At 56.6% G+C, this 20,411-nt stretch overlaps 1 protein-coding gene across 34 annotated transcripts in view; it reads left to right on the top strand.

The window, feature by feature from the left end:
• LOC6506596 overlaps positions 1 to 20,411 on the top strand; it is a 129,200-nt gene that overhangs the window by 106,595 nt on the left and 2,194 nt on the right. For 14 of the 34 annotated variants that reach the window (XM_044716232.1, XM_044716236.1, XM_044716242.1 and 11 more), the window contains 13 exons: positions 10 to 1,608; positions 1,672 to 1,986; positions 2,047 to 2,694; positions 2,758 to 3,720; positions 3,808 to 10,740; positions 11,318 to 11,977; positions 12,044 to 12,973; positions 13,116 to 14,804; positions 15,086 to 15,286; positions 15,356 to 15,550; positions 15,607 to 16,602; positions 16,665 to 19,892; positions 19,956 to 20,381. In XM_044716232.1, the coding sequence (XP_044572167.1) occupies positions 10 to 1,608; positions 1,672 to 1,986; positions 2,047 to 2,694; positions 2,758 to 3,720; positions 3,808 to 10,740; positions 11,318 to 11,977; positions 12,044 to 12,973; positions 13,116 to 14,804; positions 15,086 to 15,286; positions 15,356 to 15,550; positions 15,607 to 16,602; positions 16,665 to 19,892; positions 19,956 to 20,381 (18,783 nt within the window). The remainder of the gene's footprint in view (positions 1 to 9; positions 1,609 to 1,671; positions 1,987 to 2,046; positions 2,695 to 2,757; positions 3,721 to 3,807; positions 10,741 to 11,317; positions 11,978 to 12,043; positions 12,974 to 13,115; positions 14,805 to 15,085; positions 15,287 to 15,355; positions 15,551 to 15,606; positions 16,603 to 16,664; positions 19,893 to 19,955; positions 20,382 to 20,411) is intronic. The other 20 variants (XM_044716251.1, XM_044716255.1, XM_044716256.1 and 17 more) reach the window with 8 other exon arrangements.

Genomic DNA, 20,411 nt, shown 5'->3' on the forward strand with positions numbered 1-20,411 from the left:
GCCTTGTAGCTCCTCCGCCACCCCAGCTGGATGTTTATCGTAATCCTTGTGTACCGTCACCTTGCGGCCAGTTCGCGGAATGCCGCGACAACCATGGCACTGCCACGTGCAGTTGCCTGCCTTCCTACTTCGGCACTCCCCCCAACTGCCGCCCCGAGTGTACGATCAACCCCGACTGCCCTGCCCACTTGTCCTGCCAACAGCAGCGTTGCCGTGATCCCTGTCCCGGAGCCTGTGGATTCAACGCCCTGTGCACGGTGGTTAACCATAACCCCACGTGCCAGTGTGCTCCAGGTCTGAGCGGTAACCCCTTCACATCCTGCCATGCACCGCCGCCGGTCGCCCGCGATCCCCCACCAATAAGTGATCCTTGTTCGTTGATCACCTGCGGCGCCAATGCAGTATGCAACCAAGGACAATGCACCTGTCTGCCCGAGTTTGTGGGCAATCCCTTGGTCGGCTGCAGGCCAGAGTGCGTCCTGAGCACGGAGTGCGACTGGAACAAGGCCTGCGTGAGAAACAAGTGTGTCGACCCCTGTCCCGGAACATGTGGATCCAATGCCATCTGCGAGGTGCACAGACACGTGGCCATGTGTCACTGTCCACCGGGAATGACCGGAAACGCCTTCAGTCAGTGTCGCCCTATTCCACCGGCTCCTGTACGCGATGTTATTGATCCTTGCCAGCCCTCGCCATGTGGACCGAATGCCCAGTGCCGCAATGTGAATGGAAATGCTGTGTGCTCATGCCTCCCCGACTTCATTGGCGTTCCGCCGTCCTGCAGACCAGAGTGCGTCCGCAATGAGGAGTGCCCGCTCCACTTGGCTTGCTTGCAGCAACATTGCCGCGATCCATGTCCAGGAGTTTGTGGCCTGAACGCTTTATGTCGGGTGATAAACCACAGCCCGAACTGCCATTGCATCGACTCCTTTACCGGAAATCCATTCGTGGCCTGCCACCGCCAAATTCCGCCTCCGGTTCACCAAGACCCAATCGATCCCTGCCAGCCATCGCCTTGCGGAGCCAATGCAGAGTGCCGGGCCCAAGGCAACAACGCCCAATGCAGCTGCCTGACAGGATTTATCGGCACTCCGCCAAACTGCCGACCGGAATGTGTTTCCAACGCGGAATGCCCCACCAACTTAGCCTGCCTCAATCAGAAGTGCCGCGATCCCTGCTCAGGAGTTTGTGGCCCGAATGCCGAGTGCTACGTAATCAACCACACTCCCATGTGCACTTGTATTAGTGGACATGGCGGCAATCCATTCCTCGGCTGCCAGGTGGTACGAGATGTTCCCGAACCGCAAAACCCTTGCGTGCCCAGTCCGTGTGGCGCCAATGCCGTGTGCACGGAGAGAAATGGAGCCGGAGCTTGCCAATGTCTGCCGGAGTTCTTCGGCAATCCGTACGAGGGCTGTCGCCCTGAATGTGTTCTCAACTCGGACTGCCCAAGTCACCTGGCCTGCCAGAATCAACATTGTCGCGATCCCTGCCCAGGAACCTGCGGTCTGAACGCTCAGTGCCAAGTCCGCGACCACCTTCCACAGTGCACCTGTTTGGTGGGCTACCAAGGAAACCCCTATGCGTTCTGCAGTGTCCTGCGTGAACGTAAGCAGAGCCCCGATAGAAAAGTTATCCATTTTAAATTTCACACTATTTTCATCGTCCCAGCCCTTCCCGACCCGATTCCCTCTCGTCCCTGCCAACCATCGCCCTGCGGACCCAACGCTCAGTGCCGCGAATCGAACGGACAGGCCATATGCACGTGCTTGGCCGACTTTATCGGATCCCCGCCTGCCTGCAGGCCCGAGTGTACTATTTCTAGCGAATGCGACCGAACCCTGGCCTGCGTCCAGCAACACTGCATCGATCCCTGTCCAGGTGTATGCGGCAGCAATGCTCAGTGTCGGGTTATCAACCACAGCCCGCATTGCAGCTGCTTGCCTGGATTTACGGGTGATGCCATTAGTGGATGCCGCCGCATACGTAAGATTAAGCTTTCTTCGAGTTCTCCCGGCAACCCCCCTAACCCGCACCCCTCTTTAGCTCCCGCCATCAGCTACGATGCCCCCAAGGAGACCTACCGCGATCCCTGTGTTCCCTCTCCCTGTGGCATCTTTGGTCAGTGCCGAGCCCAAGGCAATCAAGCTGTTTGCTCTTGCCTGCGAGGCTACTTTGGAGCACCACCCAATTGCCAGCCGGAGTGTGTGATTAATCCGGACTGCCCCTCCCATCTGGCTTGTATCAACGAGAAATGTCGCGATCCCTGCCCTGGTTCTTGCGGATTCCGTGCCACGTGCAACGTCATCAACCATACGCCGATCTGTAGTTGCCCTCCGGGTTATGAGGGCAACCCCTTCGTCAGTTGCCAGCCCACTCCCCCGCCGCCAACTCCTCCACTGCGCGACGAGTGCAACCCCTCGCCGTGTGGCTCCAATGCCATCTGCAGTCCTGGAGGACAGTGCTCATGTCTGGCCGGCTTCGATGGCAATCCCTATGTGGGATGTCGCCCGGAGTGCGTCCTTAATACGGACTGTGCCAGAGACAAGGCCTGCCAGCGCAGCAAGTGCGTTGATCCTTGTCCAGGAGCTTGTGGCGTGGGAGCTGTCTGCGAAGTTCGCAACCACATACCCACCTGCAATTGTCCTCCCGGAACCTCCGGCAACGCATTCGTGCAGTGCACCGTCGTCCAATGTATGTTTCAGATTGAGATTATTCTTCATAGATCCCTTCATGAGTTTCTGTTTACCTGTTTAGCTGCTCCAGTGGAACCAGTGCACCCTTGTCATCCCTCTCCCTGTGGAAACAATGCCCAATGCCGCGAAGCCAACAATCAGGCCATCTGTTCCTGCTTGCCAGGATACTTTGGGGTGCCGCCAAGTTGTCGACCCGAGTGCACTATTAACTCGGACTGCGCCCCTCACTTAGCCTGTTTGAACCAACACTGCCGCGATCCTTGTTCTGGCGCTTGTGGCCAATACGCCGATTGCCAGGTCATCAGACATGTACCCCACTGTAGTTGCCCATCCGGATTCTCCGGCAACGCGTTCTTCCTGTGCCAGCGTATTCCACCTCCCCCACCCGTCCAAAGAGAACCACTTAACCCATGCGCGCCATCGCCATGCGGAGCCAATGCCGAGTGCACGGTTCAGAACGACCAGGCCATATGCAAGTGCCTAAAGGACTACATTGGAACACCTCCCAACTGCCGGCCAGAGTGCATAACCTCCTCGGAGTGTCCGAATCAACTGGCTTGCATTAATCAGCAGTGTAGGGATCCCTGTCCAGGATTGTGCGGAACCGCAGCCAGCTGCCAAGTGGTCAGCCATGTGCCGTCGTGTATTTGCATTGCGGACTACATTGGCGATCCCTACACTGGCTGCTATCCGCGACCGCAAATCCAACGGGAACAGATCAATCCCTGCGCACAGAATCCTTGCGGAAGCAATGCCGTGTGCACGGAGCGAGGTGGAGCCGGAGCTTGCCAGTGCCTGCCAGATTTCTATGGAAACCCCTACGAAGGATGCCGACCGGAATGCGTTCTCAGTTCGGACTGTTCAAGCCATCTAGCTTGCTTGAACCAACATTGCCGCGATCCCTGTCCCGGAAGCTGTGCCCCCAATGCCCAGTGTCAAGTAGTTAACCATGTGCCCCGTTGTAGTTGCTATCCCGGATACCAAGGCGATCCGTATCGCCATTGTCATGTCGTCCAGGCTGAACGTAAGCAGTCACCGCCGAACCATATGTCTAATCCTTGCACTAACCCACAATATTACGTAAAATCTGCACTTTCTTGTCCATCTCCAGCTGTCCCAGTCCAAGTCCACTTTGATCCCTGCCAGCCCTCGCCGTGTGGTCCCAACGCCCAGTGTACTGAATCCCAGGGTCAGGCGGTTTGCCGCTGCCTACCCGATTACTTCGGCTCTCCGCCCGCTTGTCGGCCCGAGTGCACCAGTAATCCCGAATGTCCCAGTGACAAGGCTTGCGTGGCCAGGCGGTGCTCAGATCCCTGTGTGGGAGCCTGTGGCCTAAACGCCGTTTGTCGGGCTAACCAGCATCGAGCTCTTTGCTCGTGCTTGCCTGGCTTCACTGGGGACGCCTTCACGAGGTGTCTTCCAGTGCCGCCCCCGCCACCTGTTGTCCGGGACACCCCTAAAGATCCCTGTGTGCCCTCCCCCTGCGGCCAGTTCGCCCAGTGCCGGGAACAGTACGGACAGGCCGTTTGCTCGTGCCTACCATCCTACTATGGCACTCCGCCATACTGTCGACCCGAGTGCACTCTGAACTCAGATTGTCCCAGCCATAGGGCGTGCATCAATCAGAGATGCGTGGACCCCTGTCCTGGGGCTTGTGGTTTGAACGCCCAATGTGATGTGCTTAACCATGTGCCCAGTTGCTCCTGCCCAAGAGGCTATGTAGGCGATCCCTTCTACCGATGCTACCCGGCCCCAACACCAGCACCGACCCCTCCAGCAGTTGTGAAAGACGATCCGTGTATACCCTCCCCATGTGGTCCCAATGCCCAGTGCTCCCAGGGTGTTTGCAGTTGCCTTCCCTTGTACCAGGGTGACCCGTACGTGGGTTGCCGCCCAGAGTGCGTCTTGAGTACAGAGTGCCCTTGGAACAGGGCCTGCATCCGCAACCGTTGCTTGGATCCTTGTCCGGGAACTTGTGGATCGGGAGCCACCTGCCAGGTGCACAATCACTTGGCCATGTGCCAGTGCCCAGAAGGTTACCAGGGCAATCCGTTTGTACTCTGCCAGCCAAGACCACTCCAGGCGCCTGTGGAGCTTCATCCCTGCCAGCCTTCGCCCTGCGGTCCCTACGGAGAATGCCGCGAAGTCGGCTCGCAAGCTATTTGCTCCTGCCTGCCCGGCTATTACGGCAGTCCACCTGCCTGCCGACCAGAATGTGTCAGCGATCCGGAGTGTCCACCCAGCCTGGCTTGCGTGAATCAGAAATGCCGAGACCCGTGTCCCGGAGCGTGTGGCTACCAGGCTGTGTGCCACGTAATTAATCACAGTCCGCAGTGCGTGTGCCCACCTGGCTACACAGGAAGTCCGTACACCCAGTGCCAATTGATCAGGCAAAGCCCCCCTCCAGTCCAACGCGAACCAGTCGATCCCTGCCTGCCATCGCCCTGCGGAGCCCATGCTCAGTGCAGCAATGAAAACGGAAATGCTGTTTGCCGCTGCCTGCCGGACTACTTGGGTATTCCTCCGTACTGCCGACCCGAGTGCATTGCCAACAGCGAGTGCCCCACCGACAGAGCCTGCATAAATCGCAAGTGCCAGGATCCTTGTCCCGGACTGTGCGGCTTTAATGCCATTTGTCGAACATACAACCACCAGCCAAACTGTGTGTGCGCTCCCGGTTTAGTGGGCAATCCCTTCGGCTCCTGTTTGCCCCCTACACGCCCAGAGATTCCACCAACTCCACCCACCACCGCCATCCAAGTGCTCCAGTACAATGAGCCGATTCTCAATCCATGTGAGCCGAATCCCTGCGGTGCCAATGCCCAGTGTAATCAACGGCAAGGGTCTGCCGCGTGTGTCTGTTTGCCCAACTACTTTGGAAACCCGTACGAGGCCTGTCGGCCGGAGTGCATCCTGAACTCCGACTGTCCATCGAGCAGGGCTTGTGTGCAACAGCAGTGCCGCGACCCTTGTCCCGGAACATGTGGCCTTAACGCCGAATGCTATGTGCTCGATCATCTGCCCCAGTGCAGGTGCTTCAGCGGCTACACCGGCAATCCCTTGGCCTACTGCGCACCCGTACCCATTATCCAACAATGTAAGAATGAATGTAGTTCCCAGACCAAACCATATATATCTAACCTCTGGATATCTGCCCCAATAGCTCCGGTAGCGCCCCTAACTCCTTGCGATCCCTCACCCTGCGGTCCCAACGCCAAGTGCACCCCGTCAAACGACCAGGCGGTTTGCTCCTGTTTGCCAGAATTCTACGGCACTCCACCCAACTGCCGACCCGAATGCACTTTGAACTCAGAGTGCGCGTACGACAAGGCCTGTGTCAATCATAAGTGCGTCGATCCCTGCCCGGGAGTTTGCGGCATCAATGCCGAGTGTCGGGTGCATTATCACAGCCCCATTTGCTACTGCATCGGTTCCCATACAGGCGATCCATTTTCGCGTTGTTACGAGATTCCAAAACGTAAGCATGCCATTCCAAGTGGTGGAAACACAACAGATCCTAACGAAAACCATTTGACCCTTTCCATAGCTGTCCGACCTACCACCATATACGACACTCCCTCGCCTCCCTATCCGGTTGCCATACCTGGCCTGATTCACACTCAACCACTGGGAATAGTGAATGTTCCATCAGCACCCCAACCTGGATACCCGTCACCTCAACCTCCGATTTATCAAGGAAACTATCCATCCCCACCGCCTTATCAGCAGCCGGGAGTTGTGAATATTCCATCTGTTGCACAGCCAATTCCGGCAACGAGTCAACGGCCCATCTTTATTCCGTCGGGTGTCATTCCAACATCACCTGCCCCGCAACCTGGAATAATAAATATTCCGTCGGTGGCGCAACCAGCGTATCCAACACCGCAACCTCCGGTTTATGACGTGAATTATCCGACAAGGCCAAGTCCCATTCCTCAACAACCTGGAGTGCTGAACATTCCTTCTGTTCCCCAACCGACATATCCGTCACCTTATCCGCCGGTATATGACGTCAACTATCCAACACCATCGCCACCAAGTCCACCTCAGCCGGGAGTAATCAACATTCCCTCCGTACCACAGCCATCACCACCGGCGCCACTGCCTCCAGTGCTAATACCATCTCCTGTGAGCCCAATACCCGCTCCCAAGCCAGGAGTAATCAATGTTCCGTCGGTACCACAACCGGTGCATCCAACACCACAGTCGCCTGTTTACGATGTGAACTATCCCACAACTCCATCACCGATACCTCAACAGCCAGGAGTAATAAACATACCGTCAGTACCGCAGCCAGTGCATCCAGCACCAAATCCTCCGGTTTACTATCCAACAACGCCGGCTCCGATTCCTCAACCTCATCCGGGAGTAGTTAATGTTCCATCATACCCTGAACCGGTGCCACCTACCCCCCAGCCTCCGGTATTTGTGCCGTCACCGCAGCATCCAACCCCCGCCCCCAAGCCGGGAGTGATCAATATTCCCTCTGTGGCGCAGCCAGCACATCCAACTCCCCAGCCTCCAATTTACGATGTGAACTACCCAACGCCACAACCTGCTGTTCCGCAGAAACCTGGGGTTATCAATATTCCATCGGTACCACAGCCTATACCGCCGGTTTCCCAACGGCCCGTGTTTATTCCGTCACCTGTGAACTACACACCGGCCCCTCCTCCAGGAGTGGTCAATATTCCATCGGCTCCACAGCCAGTGCATCCAACACCTGCACCTCCTGTTATTCAGCGACCCGCTATATACGATGTCTATTATCCACCACCTCCAGCGAGACCAGGTGTCATTAACATACCATCGCCGCCAAGGCCTGTGTACCCAATACCCCAGCAACCAATCTACGTCCCTGCGCCAGTTGTGCCTACCTATGCACCATCACCTGGAGTGATAAATGTTCCATCGGTGCCACAACCCACTTATCCACAACCGCATCCACCGATAATCCACGATGTCAGTTATCCTGCACCACAGCCGACTCCACCAGCTCCTGGAATTATAAATATTCCGTCGGTGCCACATCCCACACCTTCTCCAACTCCTGGTGTGATTAATATTCCTTCCCAACCATCGCCGCCGATCGCGGTGCCCCAACCGGGAGTGGTGAACATTCCATCGGTTCCTCAACCGACCTATCCACCCCAGAATCCTCCGATCTATGATGTCAGTTACCCGACACCACAGCCCACTCCTCCAGCTCCAGGAATAATAAACATTCCATCGGTGCCTCAACCAGTGCCATCTCCAATTCCTGGCGTGATTAATATTCCTTCTCAACCATCGCCGCCGATCGCAGTGCCTCAACCGGGAGTGGTGCACATACCATCGGTTCCTCAACCTACCTATCCACCACAGAACCCACCCATTCAGACCGTCAGTTATCCGTCGCCACAACCGACACCTCCGGCACCTGGAATTATAAATATTCCATCGGTACCTCAACCCGTGCCGTCTCCAACTCCTGGCGTAATTAATATTCCTTCCCAACCATCGCCGCCGGTCGCCGTGCCTCAACCGGGAGTTGTAAACATTCCATCGGTTCCACAGCCAACATATCCACCTCAGAATCCTCCGATCTATGATGTCAGTTACCCGTCACCTCAGCCAACTCCCCCAGCGCCTGGAATTATAAACGTTCCGTCGGTGCCTCAACCAGTGCCATCTCTAACTCCTGGCGTGATTAATATTCCATCCCAACCATCGCCGCCGATCGCTGTGCCTCAACCGGGAGTGGTGAACATACCATCAGTTCCTCAACCTACCTATCCACCACAGAACCCACCCGTTCAGACCGTCAGTTATCCTTCGCCACAACCGACACCTCCGGCACCAGGAATTATCAATGTGCCTTCGGTACCTCAACCAGTGCCGCCTCCAACGCCGGGTGTTATCAACATTCCCTCGCAGCCATCACCACCAATCACGGTTCAAAAACCAGGAATTATAAATATTCCATCGGTACCTCAGCCAACACCCTCCGCACCTCAGAACCCAATACAGGATGTTCAACAAGAAATCCAGAGACCGCAGCCAACTCCTGGAGTGATCAACATTCCCTCGGTACCGCAACCTACATACCCACCTCAACAGCCCATTGTTGCTGATGTCAATTATCCGACCCCGCGGCCAAGTCCTCCAGCTCCAGGCATAATTAATATTCCATCGCAGCCTGCACCTCAACCTGGAATTATCAACGTCCCTTCAATTCCGCTTCCAATTCCCACCACTACTAAATATCCTGTGCAGGATACACAACGCCCTCAACCAACTCCTGGCGTAATCAATGTTCCATCTCTGCCGCGACCAAATTACGAAGTGGCCAAGCCGCAATTCGAGTTCAACCCGTGTCATCCATCGCCTTGTGGTCCGTATTCCCAGTGCCACAATCGCTTTGGAGCGGCGGCCTGCGTCTGCTTGCCCAACTACCAGGGAACTCCTCCGAACTGTCGACCGGAGTGCGTGGTCCAGTCCGACTGCCCGTCGTTCTTGGCTTGTATCAATGAAAAGTGCCGCGATCCCTGTCCAGGATCCTGTGCGTACAATGCCGAGTGTCGTGTCCACGATCACGTGCCCAGCTGTTTCTGTCGCTCTGGCTACACCGGAGATCCATTTGTTTCCTGCCAGCCCATACCGATAGCTCCAGTCCAGCGAGAGCCAGTTGAGCAAAAGGATCCATGCTATCCGTCCAGATGCGGACCGAACGCCGTGTGCAACAATGGCCAATGTAGCTGTATACCAGAATATCACGGGGATCCCTATGTTGGCTGTCGACCTGAGTGCGTTCTCAACACGGACTGTGCCAGGGATAAGGCTTGCATCCGTCAGAAGTGCCGCGATCCTTGCCCGGGCACTTGTGGCCTGAACGCATTGTGCCATGTCTACAACCACGTGGCCACATGTACGTGCCCGGAGCAAATGCAGGGCGATGCCTTCGTTCGCTGCGATCCGATTCCCAAGCCCCTGCCTCCAGCCACAGCCCCACCGGCAACAACTTTGCCCGCTATTGTGCCACAACGAACTCCTGTCAATCCCTGCCGACCCTCGCCGTGTGGACCCAACGCCCAGTGCCGTGCTTACCACGAACAGGCCATTTGCAACTGCCTGCCAGGATACTTTGGTACCCCGCCCGCCTGCCGTCCGGAATGCACCTCAAACTCGGACTGTCCCCTCGACAAGTATTGTCTGAATCTCAAGTGCCGCGATCCCTGTCCCGGAGCCTGCGGTCTCCGTGCGATCTGCCATGTGCAGAACCACGGTCCGCTGTGTGTTTGTCCACCCGGTTTGACGGGCAATCCCCTTCTAGCTTGCCAGCCCATAGGTAGGCTCTACAAAAGCCCCAAAACCACAACTGATCATAACTCTAATCTTGATTTTTTAGTCTTGCCCCCTGTAGAACGCGATGAAGTCGATCCCTGCCAGCCCTCGCCTTGTGGGCCGAACTCCCAGTGCCAGGCCACGCCGGGCGGAGCACCTCGCTGCTCCTGCCTGCCCCAGTTCTACGGTACTCCGCCCTTCTGTAGGCCGGAGTGCGTCAGTAGTGCAGACTGCCCAGCGGACAAAGCGTGCCGCAACTACAAGTGCATCGATCCTTGCCCAGGCACCTGTGGTCACCTAGCTCTCTGCCGCGTGGTGGCCCACAGTCCCATCTGCTACTGCCCCGAGGGCTACGTGGGCAATGCCTATAGTGTTTGCGTTCGCCCCGAACCACGTCCGCCTGTGGTCAAGTTTTCCGTGCCCTGCAATCCCAGTCCCTGTGGCGGCAATGCCCGTTGCTTGCCTCACAATGACTTGAGTGTTTGCCAGTGCCTGCCGGGCTACTATGGTAATCCGTATGAAGTCTGCCGACCCGAGTGCACTGTCAACTCCGACTGTCCGGGCGACAGGGCTTGCCAGAGCGAGAAGTGCCGCGATCCTTGTCCCGGAGTGTGTGGCATTAATGCCCGTTGTCAGGCCATAAATCATAGTCCGGTTTGCGAATGCCATCCGGGCTATGTGGGCAATCCCTACCAGAGCTGCCGCATTCTGCAGCAAGAACGTAAGAATGCGATCTTTTTAGTGAATGGCTTTTGCGATCTGTTGATCTTAACCCTAGAGCCTTACCTAAAAAATCGAATCTCTTTTTATACATCGTTGAAGCCCTAATCTCATATCCTCCATGAATAATGTTCTCTTACATCCCTATTGCCCTAAAAACAGCCTCCCCTTGACTTCTTTAAAGGAGTTAATAACCTTTAACTAATAAGATCTCAACCCTAATCTACTGTGATATTATAAGCGACTTTTTAGGATCTCTACTTTGCCAAAGAACAACGACGCCAGTACTCATTTTCCCTTCAAGGTCTCCTCTTCTCTGCCAAATAATTAATCTGATCTCAACCTCAACGGCCTTGCTTTTATTTCGCATAATATTTTCTCATATTTAAAGAGCCTTGTTTTCAGCTGCCTCATCTGTTTTATATTCCGCCAACCATCGATATTTAAGTGCTCTGTGACAATACGCTATATTTAGAAAAACTTAACCCTGCTTTTGGTCTGCTTTGATTTTGAAAAACGCTTCGCTTCCCGCTTGCTGATGTGCAAAGTTTTTAAATTCCGTTTATAACCCCCTCTAGCCACACCCCCGGAGTATGTTAACCCATGCCAACCGTCGCCGTGCGGCCCCAACTCCCAGTGTCGGGAGTCGCAGGGCCAGGCCATCTGCTCGTGCCTGCCGGAATTCGTGGGCACACCGCCCTCGTGCCGGCCGGAGTGCGTGATCAGTGCCGAGTGCCCGGCGGACAAGGCGTGCATCAACCAGAAATGCCAGGACCCATGCCCCGGAGCCTGTGGTCTCAATGCCCAGTGCCATGTGCGAAACCATAGTCCGCTCTGCTCCTGCCAGCCCGGATTCACCGGCGACGCTCTAACCCGCTGTCTGCCCATTCCTCCGCCTCAACCACCCAAATCGGAAGAAGTCCGCGATCCCTGCTTGCCATCGCCTTGCGGTCCCTACTCTCAGTGCCGTGTCGTCAACGGCGGAGCCAGCTGCAGCTGCCTGCCCAACTACGTGGGAGCGGCACCCAACTGCCGACCAGAGTGCACCATTAATGCGGAATGTCCCAGTAATCTGGCCTGCATCAACGAGAAGTGCCGCGATCCTTGCCCGGGAGCCTGTGGCTTTGCTGCCCGCTGCAGTGTCATCAACCACACACCTAGTTGCTCCTGCCCAGCTGGCTACACGGGAGATCCGTTCACCAGCTGCCGATTACTGCCCCCAGTTGCTCCCCCGAAGAGTATGCCCATTACCTATGCCCTGCCCCCTGAACATTTCCCTAAGCCTGGTCCCATCTCTTTTTCAGTTGAGTCCGATCCCTGCCAGCCGTCTCCTTGTGGCGCCAATGCTGTCTGCAACAATGGACAATGCTCCTGCCTGCCGGAGTACCAGGGCGATCCCTACACGGGTTGTCGTCCGGAGTGCGTCTTGAACTCGGACTGCCCCAGGAACAGGGCGTGTGTGAACCAGAAGTGCGTGGATCCTTGTCCTGGACACTGTGCCCCCAACGCTCTCTGCGACGCTGTCAACCACGTTGCCATGTGCCACTGTCCCGAGCGGATGACGGGCAATGCCTTGGTGTCTTGCTCTCCGATTCGCGATGAACCTCCCAAGACGCCGCCGAATCCCTGCCAGCCCTCGCCGTGTGGAGCCAATGCCCAGTGTACGGAGAGGAATGGAAATGCCATCTGCACCTGTCTGACCGGATACTTTGGCCAGCCGCCCAACTGCCGCCTGGAATGCTACTCCAGCTCCGATTGCGCCCAGATTCACGCTTGCATCAACAACAAGTGTGTGGACCCATGTCCGGGCAAGTGCGGTCTCAACGCCGTATGCCAGGCTATTCAGCACAGAGCCCACTGCGAGTGCACTCCGGGTTACACCGGAAACGCCTATGCTCTGTGCCAGCCTATCCCTAGGACACCGGAAATAGTGCGTGATGTGTGCTTGCCGTCCCCGTGCGGGCCGAACTCACAATGCCGCGATGTAAACGGTCAGGCGGAATGTCGCTGTCTGCCGGAGTTCCAGGGCACACCGCCCAACTGCCGGCCGGAGTGCGTGAGCCATGACGAGTGTGCCAATACGTTGGCGTGTATGAACCAAAAGTGCCGCGATCCCTGTCCAGGAAGCTGTGGTCAGAATGCTCTTTGCACTGTGACCCTGCACACGCCCAACTGCCAGTGCCCCGCTGGAATGACGGGTGATCCCTTCAGGCTCTGTCAACCTATTCCCCAAAGTAAGCTCTCCTCCTTGACCCAAAGACCCACACTTCTATTATCCCTTCCCAGAACAAGTTTGCATATTGTATCAGGCAGGGCATCCTTTTATGATCTAGCTTTCACATACATCTAAATATTTTACCTTTTCGCAATTTCCAGATCTGCCCACTCCTCCGCCAACACCCAAGAATCCCTGCTATCCGTCACCCTGCGGGACCAATGCCGTGTGCCGTGTCCAGGGAGAGAACTATGTGTGCGAATGCAGCCAGCGCGAATACATCGGCAATCCCTACGAGGGCTGCCGTCCAGAATGTGTTGGCAACTCCGAATGTCCTGCCAACCAGGCCTGCATCCGCAACAAGTGCCAGAACCCATGCCCTGGAGTCTGTGGACTGGAGGCTATTTGCAGCACCAACAACCACATTCCCATCTGCTCCTGCCCAGCTGGATACACAGGCAATGCCTTCGTCCAGTGTCAACGTCTACTGACTCCACCTCCGCCATCGGATCCTTGCTACCCCTCGCCCTGCGGCCCCAACTCCATTTGCCGAGAGCAGAACGAGAAGGCGGTATGCGAATGCCTGCCAGGATTCTTTGGAAATCCGCTGGTCCAGGGCTGCCGACCGGAGTGTACTCTGAGCTCGGACTGTGCCAAGGATCGGGCCTGCATCAACTCCAAGTGCGTGGATGCCTGTGTAGGCGAATGCGGATTCGGAGCCATTTGCCAGACCATCAACCACAGCCCGGTGTGCAGCTGTCCTGCCAACATGGTGGGCAATCCATTCGTCCAGTGCGAGACTCCTCGCCAGGCGGAGCCAGTGGATCCTTGCCAGCCGTCACCGTGTCGCAGCAACGGAATCTGTCGCGTCCACAATGGAGCTGCCACCTGCAGCTATCCGGAGTGTGTGATAAACGAAGACTGCTCCAGGGACAGGACATGCGTTAGCCAGAAGTGCCGAGATCCATGCCTGAATGCCTGCGGCATCAATGCCATCTGTCGTGCCATTAACCACAAGGCCGTCTGCAGCTGCCCACCGGACTTCTACGGCTCTCCATACGCCCAGTGCTTGCGCCAGGTGCAGGAGATCCAGCCGCCGAAGCCGGAGTGCATTAGCGATGGCGACTGCACCAACGACAAGGCCTGCATCAACCAGGTCTGCCGTAATCCCTGCGAGCAATCGAATCTCTGCGCCGCCCAGGCCCGTTGCCACGTCCAACTGCACCGTCCATTGTGCGTCTGCAACGAGGGATACACCGGAAACGCCCTGCAGCACTGCTATCTCCTGGGATGCCGATCCGACGGAGAGTGTGCTGCTACGGAAGCCTGTATTAACGAGAAGTGTGTCGATCCTTGCGGATTTACGCAGTGCGGAACCGGAGCCATCTGTCGTGCGGACTTCAATCACCGTGCCAGGTGTCACTGTCTGGATGGATACCGCGGCAATCCTCTGGTGCGCTGCGACCGTCCCGAGTGCCGCTCGGATGACGAATGCGCCTTCCATTTGGCCTGCCGCAATGAAAGATGTGAGGATCCTTGCAACTGCGGCATCGGCGCCCAGTGCCGCGTGGACATCCACCGTGCCCAGTGCCGCTGCCCAGCCGGATTTAGTGGCAACCCAGCCGTAAGATGCGACCTGATACCTGCACAGCCGGAGGGTTGCACCATGGATGCGGAATGTCCGAGCAAACTGGCCTGCTTCGGCGGCGAGTGCAAGAACCCGTGCTCTGTAACTCATCCATGCGGTGCCAATGCCATCTGCGAGGTGGTGGATACCCTGCCCCTGCGCACCATGATCTGTCGCTGTGAGCCTGGTTATGTGGGTGATGCTGACATTGGATGTCGCAAAGGTAAGACTAGCTGATACTCATTAATTAATAGAATACTTTACGCTTTATTTTTTGAGTTTGCTTTTCTCATTGCAGCAGCAGTTTCTGTTTATAAAGTGCTTTATTAAATGATATTTTTGAGCAATTTTGAAACCATTTATAGCGTTGCACCTCCTAGGCAGTTGCACTCTATAATTGTACATACTTTGCCCTGCACCCTATAACTCTTAACTGTTGCACTTGATCACGTTGATTCGTCCTTCTTGGAGATCCAATTTTAATCTTTAATATCATCGCTACAGAACCCGCTCGAGACCAAGGCTGCACATCGCACGATCAGTGCCAGGACACGGAAGCCTGCCGCGGTGGCAACTGCGTCAATCCCTGCCTGGATGCCTCGCCGTGTGCCCGCTCTGCCCATTGTCTGGCCCAGCAGCACCGCGCCATTTGCAGCTGTCCAGAGGGAACCCAAGGAGATCCGTTTACCAACTGCTACCAGCCTCGTAAGAACAATAAATAGTTGAACTCTCTTTTTCCAACTCTAATATTAAAATAAACTTGCGAATTTCCAGCTCAAATCACAGCCGGATGTACCCATGACTCTGAATGTCCACCCAACGCAGCCTGCATCAACCAGCGTTGCCAGGACCCTTGTGCCGAGGCCAATCCTTGTGCCGGCAATGCCGAGTGTCGTGTGCAGAACTACCGACCGATTTGCTTCTGCCCAGCTGGCTGGGGAGGTGACCCACAAGTCCAATGCTACAAACGTAAGTCTATTGAGTATAATCTCACAATAATTAAATATTAAACATTACCCTTTTAGCTGAGTGCAAGATCAATGCCGACTGTCCTTACGACAAGGCCTGCCTGAACGAGAACTGCGTCAACCCATGCACCCATGGACAGGTCCGATGCGGCAGTGGCGCCCAGTGCCTGCCGCAGAATCACCAAGCCGTGTGCAGTTGTCCGGCCGGAACCCAGGGCAACCCCTTCGTCTCCTGCATCACCGGACACTGCCAGTACAATGAGGATTGTGCCGATCACGAGGCCTGCGACCGTCTGAACCGAGTCTGCCGTCCAGTTTGCGAACAGGAGACATGTGCCCTCAACGCCATCTGCGTGGGTCGTCGCCACCAGCCACAATGCGAGTGCCGTCCTGGTTACAGAGGCAATCCGTTCGTCCAATGCGACATCCCACAGATTGCCCCGCAGCCCCAATGCACCCAGGATGCCGACTGCCCATCCAAGTTGGCCTGCATAAATGAGCGATGCGCCGATCCGTGCGCCACTCCTCATGTCTGCAGTCCACAACAGACCTGCAACGTCCTGGATACCCTGCCTCTACGAACCATGATCTGTAAGTGCCCCAGCGACACGGTAACGGACACTTCTGGCAACTGTGTGCCCATCAAGCGCCCAGTGGTCACCACTGGATGCCAGCACAACTCGGAGTGTGCCAACCCTGAGGTTTGCTCAAATGGAAACTGCCTGGATGCCTGCCGATTGGAGAGATGCGGGGTGAATGCCCAATGTACTGCCCGGGATCATTATGCCCAGTGCAGCTGCCCCAAGGGCTTCCAGGGCAATCCCCGCATTGAATGCTACTCAACCGAAGTGGGTCGTCCAAGAGTTCCGGAGCCAGTTTGCACCCGCGATGACGACTGTCCCAGGGATAAGACCTGCCGCAATGAGCTGTGCGTGAATCCTTGTGCCGCCGATGCCTGTGGAATTGGTGCCTACTGCCATGTGCAGCAGCGCAAGGCTATCTGCCGCTGCCCACCAGGCTACTCCGGTAATCCTCAGGAGAGATGCCTGCCACGTAAGTTTCCAAAGAGTTCAAGAATACAGTTCATACTTAACATATCTGTTGCCTTTCTTTAGCCTCGGATGTTATCACCGTGGGATGCAAGTCCAATGCCGACTGCCCGGCAAGCGAAGCCTGTATTAACACCCAGTGCGCCAGTCCCTGCAACTGTGGACCCAATGCCGAGTGCTCGGTGAAGAACCACCACCCCGTTTGCTACTGCAAGCCAGGCTTCTCTGGCAACGCCCAGTTCGGATGTTCCCCGATTGGTTGCCAGTCGGATGACGAGTGCAGCGATGACAAGCAGTGTCTGAATCGGGAGTGCGTGAGTCCTTGCTTGGTCACAGATCCGTGCGCCCTGAATGCCGAGTGCTATGGCCGCAACCATCGTGCCAACTGCCGCTGCCCCGTCGGACTGGAGGGTGATCCTTTCGTGCGCTGCCTCCGTCTGGAATGCCACTCTGACTACGACTGCGCCTCCAACCTGGCCTGTGTGTCCAACCAGTGCGTGAATCCATGTGGCCAGCAGAATCCTTGTGCCCAGAACGCCATCTGTCAGGCCCTGCAGCATCGCGCTGTGTGCCGTTGCCCAGACCAACTGCCTATTGGAAATCCGCATGCCTACTGCGAACCGCGACCCGTGGAGCCAGTGTGCCGAGACGATGGAGATTGCCCCAGCGGATTGGCGTGCATCGACGTCAAGTGCCAAAACCCATGCACAGTACTCTCACCTTGCGCCCGCTCGGCTCAGTGCAGTGTCCTGGACAGCGTTCCGGTGCGAACCATGGTCTGCGAGTGTCCCGAATCCCAGGTGCCCGATGCCAGCGGTGAATGCCGCAAGCTGGTACTGCAAAGCCCGCCGGGCTGCGAGAGCGACCACGACTGTCCGGACCAGGAGGCCTGTATTCATCGCCAATGCCGCAATCCTTGCAACTGTGGCACCAACGCCATCTGTCAAGTGACCCAGCACCGCGCAGTGTGCAGCTGCCAAGACGGCTTCGAGGGCAATCCCTATGCTGCCTGTCGCTCGATCGGATGCCGAGTGGATGGAGAGTGCGACTCAGGAAAGGCCTGCATCAACGGCGACTGCATCAACCCGTGCCTGATCAACGACCCCTGCGGTCCCAATGCCGAGTGCTACGTCCAGTCCAACAGGGCTCAGTGCCGCTGCCTGAGTGGCTACCGAGGCAATCCCTACGAGCGCTGCCGCGTCATTGGCTGCAGCAGCAACAACGACTGCCCCACGGACAAGACCTGCCAGAACGAACAGTGCGTCAATCCTTGTGTCTACCACAACCCATGTGCTCCGCGAGCGGAATGCCGACCTCAAAACCACTTGGCTGTGTGTCGCTGTCCGGCCGACTTCCTTGGCAATCCCTATGTGGACTGCCGTCCTCCGCCGCAACCCATCTGCCAACTGGACACGGATTGTCCCGCCCGACAGGCCTGTATCAACGAGCAGTGTGTGGATCCCTGCCAAGTCCTGGAACCTTGCCAACGACCTGCACAATGCCAGGTGACGCCAACGTCGCCTGTGCGCACCATGATCTGCATCTGTCCGGATGGCTACATCAGCAGTGGAAGTGGTAGCTGCAAGCCCACCACAGGAATCACAAAGGTGGGTGGTTGCATCTCAGACTCGGACTGTCCCGCGGACAAGTCTTGCCTGAACGGCGTCTGCCGAAATCCGTGCAACTGCGGACTGAACGCCGAATGCCGCATCAAGGACCATAAGCCAGTGTGCACCTGTCGCCAAGGATACGAGGGCAACCCCGAGTTCGAGTGCGCCAAGATCGAATGCACGATCAACTCTGATTGTCCCGGAACACATGCCTGCCGCAACCAGCTTTGCGTCCCTGCCTGCCAGGGTGAGCAGTGCGGCACCAACGCCCAGTGCCTGGCCATCGAACATCGCGCCGTTTGCGAGTGTATCCCTGGACATGGTGGAAACGCCAGAATTGCTTGCACTCCGCTGGGCTGTCGCACCGACGACGAATGCCCCACGGACAAGGCCTGTGTTAATGGCAAGTGCAATGATCCTTGCGCCACCACCGCCATTTGCGGCCATGACGAACTCTGCAAGGTGTACCAACATAGACCTCAGTGTGCCTGCCCACCAGGAACTGTGCCCGGAAAGAATGGCTGCGAATCGGAGCGTCACGTTCCGATCTGCATCAGTGATGCGGACTGTCCCAGCCAACGAGCCTGCCTGCGTGGAGAATGTGTCAGTCCCTGCAACGCCACCCAGCCATGCGGAGTGAATGCCGAGTGTCACGTGCGAGATACCCTTCCTGTGAGGACCATGATCTGTGAGTGCCTCGAGGGATACACCGGCAATGCTGCCGTGCAGTGCGACAAGCGATCCCTGTGCGTCATCGAGAAGGGCTTCGTGCGCGACGTGGATGGCCAGTGTGTCTGTCCTCCGGGAACCGCCCTGGATGTCTACGAATACTGCACACCGTGCCTGGTGGAACAAGGATTCCGCATCGACGAAACCGGTCACTGTGTGTGCGCCCTTGAGCGCGGCATGGTAATCGACGAACGCGGACGCTGCACTTGTCCAATCGAACTTGGCTACCGCCTGACACCGCGCGGAGAATGCCAGCCGGACGAGCCACCAGAGTGCACCAGCAACGACCAGTGTGCCGACAACCGCTACTGCAACCTAGACACCAAGACCTGCGAAGATCCTTGTCTCACCAAGGTGTGCGGAGTAAATGCCTTCTGTAATGCCGTCAACCACCGCGCCCAGTGCCAGTGCATTACTGGATACACTGGTAATCCGGAGCTGCACTGCAACCACACCAACTTCCGTACCGACTTCCCGCGACCCGACATGGTGGTCAGTTGTCTGGCCGATGGTGTCCAAGTGGAGATCCATATCACCGAGCCTGGTTTCAATGGAGTGCTCTATGTGAAGGGCCACAGCAAGGACGAGGAGTGTCGCCGCGTCGTGAATCTGGCCGGAGAGACAGTGCCGCGCACTGAGATCTTCCGCGTTCACTTTGGAAGCTGCGGTATGCAGGCAGTGAAGGATGTGGCCAGCTTCGTGCTGGTCATCCAAAAACATCCCAAGCTGGTGACCTACAAGGCTCAGGCTTACAACATCAAGTGTGTCTACCAGACTGGCGAGAAGAATGTCACATTGGGCTTCAATGTCTCTATGCTGACCACGGCTGGAACCATTGCCAATACCGGACCACCGCCCATCTGCCAGATGCGCATCATCACCAACGAGGGCGAGGAGATCAACTCTGCCGAAATCGGCGACAACCTCAAGCTGCAAGTGGATGTGGAGCCAGCCAGTAAGCATTCAAACTTTAACCTTTATAATAAAATGTATATTAACCTAAATTTTTCATCCCCAGCCATTTATGGAGGCTTTGCCCGCTCCTGTATTGCCAAGACCATGGAGGATAATGTGCAAAACGAGTACCTGGTGACGGATGAAAACGGATGTGCCACAGACACCAGTATCTTCGGAAACTGGGAGTACAACCCGGACACCAACAGCCTGCTGGCCAGCTTCAATGCCTTTAAATTCCCGTCCAGCGACAACATCCGCTTCCAGTGCAACATACGCGTCTGCTTTGGACGCTGCCAGCCTGTCAACTGCGGCGGCTATAACGCCTTCGGACGTCGTCGCCGCTCCATTGCCGATAACTCCACCGATTCGACCGCCATTGCCACCAACTCGGGTGTGGAGGGTCAGCTGCGCGAAGAGATCACCATTTCGTCGAATGCCATCCTGACGTTCGAGAAGCGCAGTGGACCGGGACTAAATGATGCCAATAGTGAGTTTAAATTAAAGTTCACTTGTTAAA

Source organism: Drosophila ananassae, chromosome 3R (assembly GCF_017639315.1).
Source record: "Drosophila ananassae strain 14024-0371.13 chromosome 3R, ASM1763931v2, whole genome shotgun sequence".
Taxonomy (NCBI): domain Eukaryota; kingdom Metazoa; phylum Arthropoda; class Insecta; order Diptera; family Drosophilidae; genus Drosophila; species Drosophila ananassae.